General features: G+C 43.0%; 1 protein-coding gene across 1 annotated transcript in view; it reads right to left on the reverse strand.

Annotated features, from left to right (window-relative positions):
- PLCXD3 (phosphatidylinositol specific phospholipase C X domain containing 3) overlaps positions 1 to 18,799 on the reverse strand; it is an 82,612-nt gene that overhangs the window by 26,679 nt on the left and 37,134 nt on the right. Inside the window, exon 2 of the mRNA XM_059834225.1 lies at positions 130 to 838. Coding sequence (XP_059690208.1) covers positions 130 to 838 — 709 coding nt within the window. The remainder of the gene's footprint in view (positions 1 to 129; positions 839 to 18,799) is intronic.

An 18,799-nucleotide genomic window follows, 5' to 3' on the forward strand; every position in this document is an offset into this window, starting at 1 on the left:
GTTCTGACTGACCTACAGTAGTATGGAAGAAAGACATCTGCTGGAGTTACTTTAAAAGGAATTAGAAAAGCAGCATTACCAACAGACACATTCAACACAGTCAGCACACATTAGCCACCAGAAACTTACCTTTCTGTGATTGTTTCTCTGAGACCACTAGCAACCCCTTTCACCACAGTACTAGCCTTTGGCGTCAGCACTACTTGAGATATAAAAAAGGAGCCCTTCTTTCTTCTTTCAGTGATTGAGGCCTGGAGGAATTGAATCAGTTTTTCTGGATCTGTTGTGTTTGCCCAAGGAGCTGGCATCATCTGGCCTGGCCAAAGAAATGGTACCTCAAGAGCCACTGGACTGTGGTAGAACACCAGCACTTGGTGTTCCTTTTCCCACAGGTACTGGAGGCTGACTTCATGGGCAAATATAGCAGGACACATTTTGTTTCCGTACGTGTCTTTGAGCATTTGGACAAGCTTTTCATGATGGTATTTCTGCATCCCGTAGAAGTGATTGAAGTCCAAGAAGACCACTTCTTTTGGGTGATCAGCGAGAAATGCATTGATCTCTTCCAGACCCTCCTGAACTTTGGCACTGAATAAACCATGAGCAAAGTAGAGTTCATTGTCTGGGTCTCTGGGCTTGGTGGAAATTCTAAGATCAAAATACCGTATACCTGCGCCCAGCTGGCTGGTGAAGTTCATGGTCTGTGTAGCCAACCACTTCCTCATCAGCTTTTTAGCCACAGTCCCAAAAACAGACACAAAATTCTGGACCGTTTCTGGCTGTTCAGGCCCAACCGGAGAGGCTTCATCGATGTAGAAGCTAAATGAGTCATGAGACCCTAAAAACACAACAGAGGAAAATTATCAATATTGTATTCGTACATTAAAAGTCATTAGTGATTCTTTATTAATAAAGACAATTTTCTGACCTGTACCAACCCTCACCAACAGACTCCTCCCTTGCCCTTTTTCTCAATATACTACATTCATCTAGCTGCATTTACACCATCAGCACCTCCCAGGAACTTGAAGGAAAGGTAGTACCTGTTTCACTGCTTGTCTGGGCACTCCCTCACTCTCTTCTAGCTCTTACTTATGCCTTTAAGCTTGCTGAAGTCAGCGGGCTCTGAATGTCAAAAACAATCCTGGTGTAACTCCAGCAAAGCTGGTCACATAATAAATCACTAGAGCCAACGAGGAGAGTCTGGCCCTACACACTGAACTGTGCACCATCTAGTTTGCAGAACCAAAGGAAAAAACAAACCAACAACATCCCTCCTCACAACTTTATAGCCAGCTAAAATAAGAGTTGAAAAATGCCAAGGTGTATTGGGTTTGCGTGGCAGCGCTTTGGTAGCAGGGGGGGCTACAGGGGTGGCTTCTGTGAGAAGCTGCTAGAAGCTTCTCCTATGTCTGATAGAGCCAATGCCAGCCAACTTCAAGACGGATCTGCCACTGGCTAAGGCTGAGCTAATCAGCGACAGTGGTAGCGCCTCTTGGATAACATATTTAAGAAGGGGGGAAAAAACCGGGAAGCGGCAGCCAGAGGAGAGAGGAGTGAGAATATGTGAGAGAAACAACTCTGCAGACATCAAGGTCAGTGAAGAAGGAGGGGGAGGAGAGGCTCCAGGCACCAGAGCAGAGATTCCCCTGCAGCCCCTGGTGACGACCATGGTGAGGCAGGCTGTGCCCCTGCAGCCCATGGAGGTCCACGGTGGAGCAGATATCCACCTGCAGCCCATGGAGGACCCCACGCTGGAGCAGGTGGATGCCTGAAGGAGGCTGTGACCCTGTGGGAAGTCCACCCTGGAGCAGGCTCCTGGCAGGACCTGTGGAGCCGTGGAGAGAGGAGCCCATGCTGGAGCAGGTTTGCTGGCAGGACTTGCGATCCCGCGGGGGACCCACGCTGGAGCAGTCTGTTCCTGAAGGACTGCACCCCGTGGAAAGGACCCACGCTGGAGCAGTTCATGAAGAACTGCAGCCCGTGGGAAGAACCCACGTTGGAGAAGTTCGTGGAGAACTGTCTCCTGTGGGAGGGACCCCACGCTGGAGCAGGGGAAGAGTGTGAGGAGGAAGGAGCGGCAGAAACAACATGTGATGAACTGACTGCAACCCCCATTCCCCGTCCCCCTGCGCCGCTCGGGGGGGGAAGAGGTTCGGGAGTGAAGTTGAGCCCGGGAAGAAGGGAGGGGTGGGGGGAAGGTGTTGTTTTTTTAAGATTTGGTTTTACTTCTCATTATCCTACTCTGATTTTGATTGGTAATAAATTAAACTGATTTCCCCAAGTCAAGTCTATTTTGCCCATGATGGTAGTTGGTGAGTGATCTCCCTATGTCCTTATCTCGACCTACGAGCCTTTTCCTCATATTTTCTCTCTCCTGTCCAGCTGAGGAAGGGGAGTGAGTGAGCAGCTGTGTGGTGATTATTCCGGCTGGGCTTAAACCATGACACAAGGACATGTAACCTTTCTGACCTTTTCTTTATTTCAGGTCTCATCTGGTCATCAACAAGGCTACTGAATGTTGTTTTCCTTCTTAAATTTACCTCTAAAATTCTTTGTTTTCCTTTGCTACATAAGTAAAACAGATAGAGACAAGGATACCATTGCATTCCACTGATAAAATACAGAAACTCCACTTCATGCTCTTGACAAGAGCAAGACATACTACTTAACAAGCCTGTGTACAGAAGTTATAATTTTCCACAACTTAACAAAGCTGAACACAAATATGTAAGACACTTTGCTATGCAATACACTCTCTGTCTCAAGGTACGTCCATTAAATATAATTCAACCACAAAACAAAAAACCAACAACTCATTTTGCTCAGCATTTAGGCATTTACATGAAAGCAGCTGATAAAGCTAAGGACACCCACAAACACATGATCATTCTTCTGTAAGGGACTTTGTCTTGCTTTATGGAGAGATGAGCTGAGCCTAGGAGATGCTCATCACCCTTGCCTACAACTAGCCTTCTGAATACCTGGTGATGAAATCTGGCAGTTTATACAGAAATACTGTCCAGATGCAGGCAGAGCCGCAATCCCACTGTCCCAGCCAGGGGGGATGCTTCTAGTCAGACTCACCACAGCAAGCAGGTATGCTCCTCAGCCTACGTCACACCGCTTGCAAAACTCCTTCAAGGTCAACAGGACTTGTATTTCTGAAATGGACTGTAGCACTAGGCCCTCAGAGATCCAAATCCTAGTATCAAAATTAGTTCAGAGCACAAGTCTTGCCTGCTACTGATGCTTTTGTAGGTGCTTTTCAAAATTACTTTCCAAAGCATGCATGCTGTGGCAAAGAAGTATCACATTGACGAAATCCTGCTAGTCAGTCATTCCTGATGGCGATGCTATTTTAACTGAACTGGAACAAACCCTATAAACTGAAGTGACAGCTATAACATTTTCTTCTTTAACAATAAATGGAGTCATGACAAATCATCTTAAACTCTGGCCTGGATTTTGCTTTGTTTAATCTGAGAAATGTCTTAAAATTTTGTACACCCCTGCTTTTCATGGTTGTCTCTCTGAACTGCACTTTACTTTAAATATTACCTAAATTTTCCATTTTGATGACGCTTTCTACTGCTAAGTGTTGAAGCGACAGCATATTCCTTGCAGAACGTGATTAGATCATGGAGTATCTGGTTACACACTGATATCCCAAGGGACCAGATCTGCATACAGAATTTTAATGGTAAAACACATGATTAGAACAGTAACTTGTATTTCAACAGTATTACAGGGAAAATCAATGAGATACATTAAGTGTTTTGCTCAATGTAACTTGCACTAATCTAGAAATCAAAGTAAATCCAGTCTTGCTCAAAACAAGGCACAGCTACTGATTTTAGCAAGGGATGGATCTTGTAAACCCTCTTTTTTGTCCACTGAAGTCCATTTTATTTCAGTAGGATTTTATGTCAGAATAAGTACATGTATAAACATGACCAACTGATTGCAGCAGTAGGCTCAAAATGGTATTAAGATTAATTAAACCGTTTGCCCTTTATTTTCTGATCTACAGCCACTGGCAACGTGAAGTTGCAGAAGAGGAGCTAAACCTGACCACCACGGCCAATATGCAACACATGCCAAACACTACTTAAAACTACTGAAGTCAAGAGAGGCAGCACAGTTCTCACAGCAGAAAACTAAGGTGAACAAATTGTCAGCAGGTAGACTTTAGCTATTGGTAAAGCAAAACCCAGAGAAGAGAGTGTAATAGGCAGGGGAAACACCATAGTTAGAAGCAACTGAAGCAAGATAGCTTAGAAAAATATTTTATCTTAATTAAGGTCTTCGTGCACATATTTGTGCCTAGAAATGGGGATTCCTATGTGTAAGGTTCGGAGAAAAGTGCACAGTGCACTGAGAACCTCCACATCTTGTAACCCAAACAAGGAGGCCCTATTAAATACTACAAAAGGAAAATAAGCTTTGACTTAACTTGGTTGACCCTGAACGAAGCAGATGTCAGTTATTCAAGAGTATGTAAAGATTCCTTGTGACTGAACAATACAGCAAATGTTTTGTCTTTCCACATGTGTAAGTAATTTGAACAGGTCGTTTAAATATTTATTTTCATCATGCACTCATCTACGTTTCCTTTTGCATTCATCCTGCCCTGTTGTCCTAACAAGCTTACTCATATAACCTGGGGAAATTCAAAATCCTTACACTTAACAGAGCAAATTAGACTATGATCTTTTCCAGTGTCATGCCCCAAATCACTATGTTCCTGGCAATGAGAGAATCCTGTACAAGCATACACTTGTTTTTAGCATCCAGGTTTCCTTCCTACTTTGCTGTGGTGCATGGGGACATTCCCATCCTACTTTGCCACTGGGAAGTGGACTTGCAGGTTCTCCGTATCACCAGATCTCAGCTACCATGAAGACAGGATGCAGGGTACATTCAGAAATACTAATGCAATGATGCCTGCAATCTCTGGAAGGTAGCAGTGCTTGCACATCAGCTATCTTTATTAAAGCAGGGCAGTGGACACACGGACCTGACGTATGGGACAGTCTCTACCACAGAGACTTCACAGCCTGAGACAAGGGGAAGCAAAAGAGGGGAAATGACTCGTTCCAAGTCATGCAGGGAGGAGGAGTAAGCTGATATTCCTCTTGTGTGCAAACATTTTCTCATCAGTTTCCTAAGTACCTAGCACTTTCTTAAGATATTGCACACTGTTTTCCCACTATTTCAACAACACAACATATTGTTGATCCAAGGAGTTAAGGATGAAGGCTCGTGGATCAGGATCACGGGGGTGGTAAACAAGTGGTAAGCATAGTGTGCATATGCTACAGACTGCCCAGTCAAGTAAAGAAAGTGGACAAAGCCTTCACAGAATCACAGAATCAGTACGGTTGGAAAAGACCTGTAAGATCATCGAGTCCAACCCTTTAAACAACTGGAAGAGGCCTTACAATTACAGGGTCTGTTTTCATGGGGAACTTCGAGACATTTGCTTGAAGAGCAGAATAGCAGGGCACAGGCAATCCGGAGAGCATCACAGACTTCTTGTGCAGGCAGTCCTTTAAGTAGACAAGGCACACTGCTGGATGTAGTACAAAATAAGGAAGAAATGGCTAGGGACATGAAGGCTGATGGCAGCCTTAGCCAGAGTGACTATAAGGTGATATAAGAATTTAAAATACTGAGGAAAGTGAGAAAGGCAAAGAATGGAATAAAGAACCTGGATTTCAGAGCAGCAGTCTAAGTTTGCTCAGGAAATTGGTTAGTGGTAGCCTATGGGAGAATTACCTTAAATGCCAAGGGACTCAGGAGAAATGGCTGAAACTGAAAGACAACCTCTCTAAAGCATATGAACAATCCACCCCAGTGTGCAAGAAAACAAGGAGGTAAGGCAGAAGGCAAGTTTGGCTGAATGGACAACTCCTGAGTGAGTTCAAACTTAAAAAGCCATGTGCAGAAGGTGTAAGCATGGACAGGCTCCCTGGGAGGAACAGAGGTGGAATGCAAGGAGGGAGCTAGGAAGTCCATAGCATGGCTGGGAAACCTGCAAGTGCTGGGAAACCTGCAAGGGCTGGGAAAGGCAACAGAGAGCTCCTGCAGATGTGTCAGCAGCAAAAGGGAGCAAGGAGAATGCTGGCCCATTGCTGAACAGGCCAGGAGACCTCATAACGCAGGACAAGGAAACTATTGAAGTACTTGGTATCTTCCTTGTGCTAGTCTTCACTGGCAAGGTCTGCTCTCAAGCACTCCATGTCTCTCTGCCTAGTACTTTCTCTTTTTCAAACTGCTTCTCATTAGTAAAAGGTTACTGAGTTAAAGACTACTTATATAGATCAGACAACATGTCAGTAGAGAGGACAAGACAGGACTCATCTGGACATGCAGAAGGCACAGGCCAAGACCACTGTAAGGCTGCCCTCTCTCACCTTTAACAGGCCATGTTGACTGAAGGAGGCAAAAGTTACACTCATCTTCAAAACAGGAAAGCAGGACAATGCAGGGAACAACAGTCTGTCAGATTCATCTCAGTCCCAGCGAAGATCACAGAGCAAGTCCTCATGGAAACCATTTCCAGCTTATGAACAGTAAAAAGATGACTGGGAACAGCTACCATGGATTTAGCAGGAGCAAATCATGACTGACCAACCTGACTGCTGTCTAGGACGGACTGACCGGCTTTGGGGAAAACAAAATTCTCCTTTTACTTCAGCAAGGCTTTTAACACAGTCTCCCTTAATAAGCTTGCAGACAACTGGGAAGGCACCAACCAGACAAGTGCACTATAAGGTATGTGAAAAACTGCCTGGACCATCAGGCTCAAAGGTTGTGGCTGGAGGTTCATAGTCTTAACTCACACCTGATTACAAGCCAATTCTGCTTAATGTCTTCATCAGTGACACAGGCAATGTGATGGGGGGCGCCCTCAACTGTTTGTAGGTGAAAACAAGTTGGGTGAAGAGGTTAATGCTCTGGAGGGGGAAGTTGGTATTGACAGACTTCAGCACAGCAGAGAAGCTGGATGACAGGAACCTTAAGAAGTTCAAAGACAAGATGGACCCAGGACACACAACCCCATTCAGTAGCACAGCTGGGCACCAACTGGCTAGAAAGCAGCTCTGCAGAAAAAGACCTGTTCACTTGGACATAAGGAAAAAACAACTTCCCCACAAGACCAGTTAAGCCCTGGAGTGGGAGCCCAGGAGGACTGGACTTTGTCCCTGGTTCTCAACGCTTGGCTCGACAACCTCATCTAACTTGGAGTTAGCTCTGCTTTGAGCAGAGGATGGACCAGATGACTTCTGGAGCTCCCTTCCAACATAAATTATTCTGTGGTTGCTTATTCCCCTCTCCCCCAAGACACAAAAGATTCCTTTCTTGTTTCTTAACCTTAGAAGCAATTATCAAGAGACATTTAAAATGTCTACAACAGCCATGATCCAAAATACAAAAGTGGCCAGTTTCAACCACCGAGACATTAAATTTTCATGAACTTAGATGTGGCCAAACACTATTTAGATATTCAAGAGTAAAATGTGCAGTATCACTTAGAGTGCAAGAAAACTGCTGCTAGTACTTTTACTAGGGAGAACGGTCTCCTGTTTTCTTTACTGAATTCCCTTAACAGGACAATTGGGAATATATAACCCACTACAGCTCAGCTATGGACATATTTATGGCTTCCCAGGAGGGCTAAAGCCCCATTTAAAAAATAATTGGGCTCAGAGCTGAAAAAAGTCCCTCAGGGAGAGTACATTTCGGTTCAGAATCATTTCTTCAGTCCCACAGAGATTTACAAAGAGGCTCAGCGAAGCTACTATTTTTGGTGGCTAATTTTTAACATATAATTCATAAAGCAGGCAAGCATAGCTGAACTTCACTCTGCCCACCCCTTGCCTCACTGTTGGCTCTGGCCATCCCCCTTAACAACCGCTTGCTAAACAGCACCTAAAATAAAGGTACTGAATTGAACAGCACTGCCCAAGATGCTCCTGACAGCAGCAATCACACCCTGAAGATCCACAAGTCACAGGAAAAACTCAAATAGATAGAAGTGAAGTTTCTAGTTTTTGGCATGGTTTACTCCCCTTCTCCCACAAACCTCAAGCTCTTCTGTACCTGCACTGGGGGTCACCCAACAGCTGTTGGAAGTGGACTCTTTTACAACTGCTTTGGGTGTCATTAAAAGCTTTACCTGCTGTTGCCTTCCTATATTTAGGAGATGACATCCCTTGGTGACTATTGTTGAAATGTCACATGTGGTGCAGTCTCACTTTTGAAAACATCCTTGTCAATGAGGGTTATACAGTGACTGACACCAAATCACATCACCTTTCTTGGATGTTGTGGAGAACAGCTAGGACAAATTCCATGACCTCTGGCACACAGGACACCAATGCAGATGTTCTCCCAACCTCATTTTGTCTGTTCTCACTGTCTTGTTTGGCCTTAAAAAAAAATAATCAAACAAACAAAGAAAAAAACCCTATGAATCTTCACCTAGCCACACTGCTATTTCAAAGAATAGCAAAGTCTAGTCATGACCACCAGAGTTGGTGCACCTCAATATTGTGGTTTACCTTCTTTTTAAGATGGCTGAGCACTGTTCTCTCCACAGCACATCTCAGGAAATCAAAAGGTTTTAACGAAAGCAATACAATTCAGACTTCACAGTCCAGTTACCACTAGCATTGAAACTGCTTGAGTGATACAAGCATTGTTTGATAAAAATATTACCCAGGGAAAAAGACATTATAGATTGTGCAGGGACTCTGCTTCGCCACAGGTAGCTGCCTCAATTCTCAGCTGTTCCAGTGTTCATCACCAGCTGTGCGCCCCTGACACCAACCGAAGGTCACAGGGCTTAGCCACCTATACACATTCAGCACTCCTTGATCCAAAAGAATGGGAAGAGAGGCAGACACTACCTCAGGTAATGCAAAAATCCAGATAATGAACAAAACAGAGTCAGAACAAGTGTGCATGTATGACCCATTCTTTTATACATAGGCCCACTGACTGTGTATCTGATCACATTAAGTTATGATGTAACGTGCACAGACAACTCTCTGCTACCCACAAAACCTCTTTCTAGACTTGTAAACTCTGCCAAAACCCTATGAGAAACAGCGCGGTTCTCCAAGCACCATGCTGCTGTTTCTAGGTAAACCAGTGAAAGATGCATAGACAGCCCCATGCAAGTCAACTTAGATCTGGTGAAGAGGAACTGAGAAGCCTAAAACCACCCCTCCACAGAGAGACCAGGAAGCTTTGTCTGTGCAATCCCCAAAACTTTTGTTTTGTTCTGTGTCTGAGTTAAGAAGCCTGCAGAGACTGAGCTGGCCACCTTCCAGGTCTCACCCACCTAAACCTCATGGTCACAACCAATCAACCCACCACAGTTAGCAAGGGTACAGGTACCTGGTGAGGAAGCTCATCCACACCCTCGTTCCCCCACCTCGACCTCCAACAGTCACGTGGGACTTCTGCGACTCCCTACCCACGAGCAGTTCCCACACTGCCCATACATTAGCCCAGCTTTTCAGGCAAGGTTGCCTGCAGCACCAGCAGGATCATGCATACCTTTTGGCTTTCTGAAGGCTCAGGAAACCTTCTCAACAGAAAGCCAGAGCCCTAGCTAGCCTAACAACCACACATTCTTGTAACTTGGTGTCAGCATAGAAATTGGGATTTTCATTAAAAACAGAAAGTCAGACATTTCTTTACATGAGAGGAATACTTTATAATACATAAGAATGTCTGGGGTTTATTCAAGTGAATTGTCTGATCAGAAAGTAGGAAAAAACTATTTCATAAGTCTGCATTTTTAGGTGGTGAGCCAGCCCATACATAACTCATATCAAACTGAATCACCCCCTCTCAAGGAGTGAAAACAGAAGAGCTATTCCATTTTTTGGTATATATAAAGCTCTGAAGTTTCCATTGAAAAAAAGACATAAACCAAAATGAAGACATTTTTAAAATAAGCCCATTAAACAAACTTGAAATGTCTGTGAGGCAACATGAACACAAATCATTCCACTTTTTAAATCAAATCTTTTTCCAGGTCATACAGCACAAATGACTTTTATATCCAAACAGTTAAATCTTTCAAAGTTAACAGTTTTAACCTGTTAAGTAAGCATTTTAATGCTTTCAAACTATAACTATGGGGATGAATTAACCTTGGTTTTCAATGGGATATTACTGATAAAGTACAAATCCAGAGCCCAATTCTAAACCCAGTTAACTGTTTGAATTATTTTAATTATGTGCATGAATGTCTGCAGGAAAGAGCCCCATTTTGCTTTAGCTTCTTTCAGAATAATAGAATTCCAGATTGCTTTGGAGTTACATTAACATCAGCTAAATTGAAGTCGTCGAATATCTGGGAGCAAAAAGAGGCAGGCAGGGACAAAAGAAAACATATTCTGGTTGTGTTTGAGAACTTAAGCAAAAAAGGTGACAGGAGTGACAGCGAAGGAAGCTGTTAAAGCGACATTCGTTACATTACTATTAACTTCACCAGAATTTAGATGCTGCTCCAAATAAGGCACTATCACAATTTCCCCATCAGAAATCCACTCTCCAGTCTGCCCACGTCCTCTGTGCCAGTCCTACCTCCTCCAACAAACTCTTCTCTTCTTCTGCTTGGATCCCCTTCTGCCTTGAAGACCTCAGTGATAAGGTGTGAAAAGGAAAGGAAACTTGCTTCCTTCCTGCCCCATTACTTCGTGGAACTGGTAGCCTCATCGCCCACCCTGCTCCTACAGGAGATAAAGGCGCATTTTCCCTCCGACACCAGATGAGTCCTGGACCAGCAGTCAGAATTGCACATAACCATAACTCGGACCTTGGTCCTGTGCCTAGGGACACAGCATCAGGAGACTGCACTGTGCTGCCTTATCGGCACTGTTACTGCAGGCAAAGTTGTGTGTCAAAGGGACAATCTGAGAAACCAGAGTGGTGCACAGCAATTAGTATGCAAACATTTTAACATGGTTTACTTGCAAGAGTGAGCAGCACTACTTTGTATTAAAAACCACTTCAAAGTCATGTTTTGTCAACCTCTGCTAGACATGGTTTCTACTTCTACTTCTACTTCTGCCATAGGTGGACCTTTGTGCTTCTCAGCCAAAACATGTCAGCTGGAGCACCTTAATCCACATCGAATGTCACAGCACAACTACAATAAACGCACCAACTACTGGATCAGTGGACACAGCCTAGAGCTGCACATGGCAAAGTACAAAACATTCAAAACCCAGCACAAAGCAACTGCCCTTTGATCAACATAATACAGAACAGGGAGTTTATCCTTCAGAGAATCACAGAATAGTTGAGTTTGGAAGAGACCTCTGGAGGTCATCTGGTTCAGCCACCCCCTTCTCCTGAGTCCAAAGAGAAGTAAGTGAAAGGAAGAAAAATGCTTGCACAGATTACTACAAATCATTGCAGACTGCTCAGAAAGACCTGTCTGAACCAGTTTCTTAGAGCTAGGAAGAAAGAAGAATTGGTAGTCCATCAGTCTGGAGATGGCATCCCATATCTAGTGACCAAATTTCAGACCTGGAATGACTACGCTTTTGTCCTCCTATAAGCAAATAAAATTTTCATACACAAGAAAGGATTTTAAGAAACTACTTACTCTTGTTCCTCTGGCATCTCCTTATCACCTATGAAATACTCCTGAAGATCATTTTGGTTTTTGCTTTTGAACATGGCTATAATTGCCTCCAAGGGGAGCCTATGACTGTTGACATTGCCAGTAATCTCCATGGCCATGACAAACCACTCTTGACTCAGGCCAAAACTGTTACCATTTTAAGTTGTTTTTTAAGAGACAGCTTGTGGACCATGGCAGTGCCTGCACTGGGAAAGTGCTTCTGGTCAATAGACTGAAGCAAGATCAGTGCCTCACCTAAGCATTGCTTCTTTCCTATAACGGAACTCACTTCTAAAATAAAAGAGGTTGGAAGGTGGAGAAGGATCTACTTGGCTTTAAGGCCCAAGATAACTGGCAACTACCACAGTACAACAGGCAAGCTTGGCTAAAAATCTGATTAGGTTACTCATTATTCAATTAATACTAATACATTTAGTGTACATAAAAGTACCCACATTCAGTCTCTTACAGTTCACTCCTGCAAATGCAAAGACCAGCTCCTGTTGCTCTTAGGACTCTTGATCAGTTAATTCCACACTTTAATTCCATCAGTTAATTCCACACTTTAAATTCTCAATACTCTGTTGAAAAGTAAAGAAATAAGAAAAAACAAGCTGTAATTATATTTCTAGCTCTCCAAACAGTGTGAGCATGTTCACAACTATCATAGAATCACAGAAACATTTAGGTTGGAAAGGATCTTTACGATCATCAAGTCCAACTGCAAACCTAACACTGCCAAGTCCACCAAATGTGCAGCTCCATCTCTGTCTTTTTAAATTAGCTTTGCCCCTCAACAGATGATGTATGTTGGAGTGCAACTGGACTTAAGTAAAGAGGCACCAAAAAGTACACTGCAGAGATTGGTGTGACACTACTACGATGGCTCAGACAGCAAGCAAGAATCCAACTTTGGACATTGAGAGTCAGGACTGCAGTCTAATAATAAACCTGATCTTTCCTATGAATATCACAAGGCCGATTCTGCTAAAGAAACTATTCTTCAACGGAAAATTAGCACGTGCTTCCCTCCTGAGAGCATGTTTCCCCTCTCACTTGGTAATTTCCTTACTGTCCTGTAATTATTTGTGTAGGAGGTGGTGCTATAATGTTTTCTGAGACACTGCTAAGTGTAGATAGCCTCCCACCTCTTCCCAATCAAACCACCTCCAGACAGATTTCCTTGCAGACTTCGTGCAGTCAGCACACAGAAGACAGCATGGTGGAGCAGTATGCGAATGGCGGGGACCTTCCAGGAGCCCCAGATTACTATGCTCTAAAAGCTCACCATTAAGTGAATTATTAGTTTCATGAAATGTAGGTTCTAAACAAGCCAGTCTTCACTCAGACAAATGTAAGATTAACACCACTGGAAACCTGAAAAAGGGCTGCAAGATCAGGCCATAGCACAAAATGGAGCATGCTAGTTCTCACGTTTAATCAGCTCAGTGGAGACCTTGCCCAACGCCACAGCGGCAGCAGGGCAAGCCCTGGGCAGCACCGCTGCTCACAACCTTGCCCCGTCTCCATGGCCCCAAGAGCCATACCTAGCTGCTCCACCGAGTGCAAGTCAGGCCACCAGATTTCCTGCAGACATCTAAATGCAAACAGCATGGGGAACATTCTTGTGTTATAGATGTAAAAGTGGAATTTACCATGTTGAGGATTGAGAGAATCATTTGGTGTGCCTTCCCCACTTTTTTTTCCAAATGTGTTCTGAACCTCTCAGCTGTACACAGAAGAAAAGGTGGAGGAGGAAGGCAGTAATATCACCTGTGCATATACCAAATGCAAAAAAAACCCCCGTTGGACATTTGTGCACTCCACTGAAAATTTTAAAAGGTGCCAAAGCCTCAAAACTTTTAAAACCTGCTCTACAGTAAGCCACTAAAAAAGTTATTTTTATTTGTGTGAAAGTGAAACTGTAAAGATGATATCATGATGGTTTGTGAGCAGACACACAGCACAAATTCTGTAATAGAAGAAGGCTCCCTTCACCTATCAAGCGCTGTGATAGGCAAACTGCCACGGCCTTCTCATTTATCAATTTGACTGCATATATGAAGATTAAATAGTATATTCTATATAACATCACATACAACCTTGTATTTTACAGACAACTATAATCTGAAGTCAAACTAATCACTTAGAATCACTCTAATAATTTAGAAATAAAATACCTGGGGGCAGAGCTGTAGCTACTGTCTATCACCAGCATTCCACAAATGACAATTCTTTCAAGTTTTTGCATTTTGGTAACACTGCAAACAAATCTACTATGCTATTTTTACTTTTTGCTCTGCAAGCTCACTGCTGCTTGTTCAGATGCATCAGAGATCTCTATCAGATCTGACATTTAGCTAAACGCTAGTCTCAGAAGTACCGTATTAGCTGTTTTTCTTCTTAATTCAGGGACTAGCATACAAGAATGTGAACATTTCAGGGAAAAAAAAAAGGCAAGAGGTATATCTGATTCTAAGCATAAAATTCATGTGCCAGGAATAGTTTGGGGCCTATTTTATTCCAGCACCAGCTCAGTTTCACTGAGGATCTCAGCATCCAAGTAATCCTGGGGCAATCAGCAGCACTTGAATTGTGAGCCAATAGCTTCGGGACTAGCGAGAAGCTGAGATGACCCCAGACAGCTCTGCTGAGCATGCGAAATGGCATCTCACCACAGTGACTGCCTTCCAATCATAATTCTTGTTCATAACCCTAATGCTACCATCGACAGGACAGCCTTGAATGGCAGTATGCAACTGAGGAGGCTTATAAAAAAGAGACCAGGCTGTCGATCTGTTCATATCTCTTCCTCTCCATGAACAGAGAAACATAAAGCATTGCTTATTACGTAGAGCCACAAGCAATTCAATGTTCACACTCTAAAACAGGATCAAATCAGACAACCTCCGCTTCTTGTGCTTTTATTTGATTTCTTTTCATGGAAAACAGCCTTTAATACTCTTGGTAACATGAAAAATTCCCCTTGAACTAATTGCTTCTGATTACACAGATCTCTCTCTTGCCACTTACTGCATCTTGTCAGCAGCACAGAACATTTTGGATGCTTGATTTTGCATTTCTCCCATTTCTTGCTTCTCCCCTCTTCTCTGATGTACATTTTTTTCTCTGGCATATACAATATAGCCCTTTCCTAACTCATGGCTGCATTGACATATCTAATCTATGAGCCTCAGCATAGTTCTTATTTCATTGTGTTCTTCCTTTTCTCTTTTTTTATTAAAAAGAAACCCCACAAACAAACAAACACCAGTGCAGTATTTTCTATTAAATCTGAGCATCACTAATGAACAGTTCTAGTGACCCTGTAGCTGACAGAAATCACTTGCACAGCATATGCAGTTTCTGCATCTTTACCCATTACTTTAAGGTCAAGAAAAGGTAAACCAGGAGATGTGGCTGGACAAAATGAGACTACATTGCAATGCCAGTGGAAGAATGATGCCTTACAACAGGTTTTCTGTTACTTTTAAGATCCCTACAAGAAAGCCACTGCCATCTGAGATTGGATCTCCACAAGAACTTTAAAAGGCAAGATTTTTCAATTGTACAAGGGATGATATTGATAGAGTTTTCTATTACCATGCAAGAAATCCAGGCTAGATTTCTCTTCATTTTCTCAGTCACTGAGCTTGAAGGCTGGGGCAAATCTGAGCAGTTCATCTGATTCTTGTGGGAGAAAGCTGGGGAAGCAGGTGGGAGAAGTATTATTCCCTTTTCTGAGTCAGTTCGCAAAGGCTTTCACATACAAAGCTAAGGCTAAGAGATAACAAAAGGATGTTAAATACTGCAAAGGAAGGGGAGGAAGAGAGAATCATGTAAGGTGTTCTATTTTGACCATTCCCCTTGCTCTGCACATTTCTTTATCCTTTGGTTGCCTCAAATCTTCACATTAGACATTGTTTTACTTTCATGTATTGCCTGGCACGTTTGACAAACTGCTACAAACAAAATAACTCCCTTAGCCACTGTGCTGAATGCAAGGCATGTTTCACAAGGCGAGGTGCTCTAGAAGAAGTCTCTCTCATGCAAGGTCCCCTCAACTATAAGCAAAGATACTGTGACACGCGGAAACAAACTTCACAACTCACACAGAGTTATAAAGCAGGCATGTTTATTGTGGCGCCGGGTGCAAGGGATTTCTCCACAAAGCTTGCACACAGGGTTAAAATCATGACAGGTATTTAAAACAGTTCACAAAGTTAGTTACGCCTACTGATTTTACCCCTTAATTAACTATTGGTTAACACTTTTCTTACTTCATCTTAAAGTTACAGTTCTCTTTTAATTCACCATGCATGCTCAGGGAGTAGGGGGCTTAATTGGGTTGGGGCTTTTCTAGCTAGGAAGTGTGTTTCTTAGTATTATAATGAGACGAGCTAAGTCCTGTAAAAACTGTACTGTTTTACTTTATGTTCACTAGACGGAAATAATGAAATATTTTCTCTCAGGCCCTGAGAAGCAAATGGAAAACACTACGTCATCTTTGCCAAAGCATTTTTTTCCTGCAAAAATTAAAAAAACAGCCCTAAGCACCTGAAGCCTGAACTTTAGGAAGTCACCAGCTATGCACATACAAATGGAGTATCCCTCCGGCCCAGAGGGTCCCCTGCAGTCAATTTGCTTTGCTGTAACTCAACAGGGTGCAAGAGAATGGGCAACTGGAGCAGTGTCACCATGAGGAAGCACATGGTCTCATTCAGCTGTCCATAAACATAACCCCTCTACCAAGTTACCACACCATGGTGCCACTGGCCTTCTCAAGCCCAGTGGTCTGCAAATACAGCATAGCTCTGCTTTACGACGTACAACCACCGCTTTACAGTAGGACTCCCTGGGAAAGTACTACAGAGGAAAAAAACCTTTCTAGGAGGCCTCACTGTCTCCTCCACTTGTTCAGTACTTGACTTTTACATCCAACTGCAGAACGAGGAAAATAATCTCATTCAAAGATTTTTTCTGTGAGAGTTCAGGAGGTTGTGGCTTTCATAAGACATTGGCTGCAGGGCATCATGAACCATCAGACAACGCACTCTGAGCTTGCTTGCACCAAGAGTCTGTGGCAGGTGTCAGAGCACGTCCTCCTCACAGCCAGTGCCGCCCTCACGTCTTTCACCACCTTCTTGCACCATGCTCTGCTGCTCAAATTCTCATGGAAGATCTCCACAGCCACAGGTAGCCACTGTAAACTATCCTTTCTAGGAGCATGTACAGAAGATAAAAATGTGACTGGCTGCATGCTGAGTGAAGAAAAGCAACTACAACACCTGTAAAACACTAGATCAATGCCAGAAAAATAGCCTCTTGCAGTGAGATGACACCAATACTGGAAGACAATGAGCCAAGTGGCTTTATAGAGGGGAACAGCAAAAAGAGGCACCCAGTTGGAAAAGCAGAATCCAGAGAAAAAGTTTAAATGAAACTATTTATTTGGTCACTACTAAATGGAAACATAAGCAAAGGTGAGCTGCGTTTTTACCCCTTGGCTGTGAGCTGTGGATAGACAGGAGACCTCTCTGCAACCAAATAGGGAGGTTTAAAAATAAATCCTATCTAAGCTGGGTGCAAGTATGTTTCCAGCCCAGCATGGTTCAGGTAAGCATTGTCAGACCAGCCACACTGTGATGAGGCAGTATCCCCTTTCTGCCAGGGCTACACCTCAGCACAGGTTTAAGAGCCCTCCAGACAGAGGTATGGGATAATCTGCCACCCCCTCTTCCCCACAGGTTCACAATCTGACTTCTGAAAAAAGTTAAACCCTAAAATATGAGGTTTAATAATACTCCTTCCAAAGTTTTCGTGCTTTTACTGATAACTCTGAATAATCTTCCTATCCACACAGGTGACTCATTTCATTTTTGACCTTGTAGACCAAGAGATATCACAAAAGAACAGAAAAGAAAACACAGCAAAACACCAGAGGCCTAAAGAAAAGTCTCAATCTCAACCAATAGGCAGGAAACGGGACTCACTTGGATGCTATTTTAGCTGGTAGATCACATAAGAAAAACCACACTGCAATACAGGTGCCACTGTTGGAAGAGTCTTAGCTGGGATTGCAAAATGTATCAGCTACATCACCTGGTGCACATCCTCTCTGGTCCAGGAACATAAAGAGATTAATAATTTCATTTTGCAAACAGAATGGCAAAAGTGAAGACACACAGAATAGAAAGGATTCAAACTGTCAATGCCTGCCTTTTAGTTGTCTCTTCCACCATCACTGAACAGGCAATTTAAAGCCCCACACAATTGATTAGCCTGGAGTCCCATCAAACACACTGTGCCTAGCAATCCAATTTCAATCTAGTTCTTCTTGCATTATTTGTTGCTAACGGTATCCCTGCTTGATTCAATACAGCAATCAAATAAGCCACTATACAACACAGAGGACTATAAGAAATGAATGAAACAAGTTATAAAATAGCAGTATTCCATTTCCTAAATTTCCAGTTTACAGTCCACACCAGATTCCCAGTGGTATTAATCAGTATAGCTCTAATGACCCATTAGGCCAATTTAGACTGCTGCAGATCTGGCTGTTAGCATTAACCATTTAGCATTAAGGAGTCAATGAAAAAGCACAGGCAGTACTACTGATTAACTGAATGAACAGTCAGCTGATCTGCACTTTGTCCGGGCTCAGGATACCTCTAATTTACACTGGATATGCTCATGTCTTTAAAAACAATAATTAGTTTAGCTGTTTCATTCTAACACTACTTAAATACCACATCTTATAGTAATTTCCTAACATGTAGTTGGATACTATCCTCATCCTCCCTCTAACTCACTTCAGCTGTTTTCATCCCCCTGGTTCAAAAGTTAACTTTGATACAGTAAAACTTGCAAATTAGTAAATGTATTTTAAGGACCTTTCAAAGCATCTGAACAGGAAATATTTTCAGCCTTGAATGTGCCCAAAAAAGCCGTACTTTCTCTGAACATCGTGGCAATGACTGCAGTCCACCTAGACTGACTGTATTTTGTCTTCAACATGACGCTTCCTCAGCTTAGAAGCCAAAATGTTGTTATCTGTAATAATCCCACAGCTGGTGATACTGGTAAAGCTGACGATATTGGCAAAGCTGACACAGTGCAGTGATGATACCAGCACAAATT

The sequence above is a fragment of the Gavia stellata genome, chromosome Z (assembly GCF_030936135.1).
Source record: "Gavia stellata isolate bGavSte3 chromosome Z, bGavSte3.hap2, whole genome shotgun sequence".
Lineage (NCBI taxonomy): Eukaryota > Metazoa > Chordata > Aves > Gaviiformes > Gaviidae > Gavia > Gavia stellata.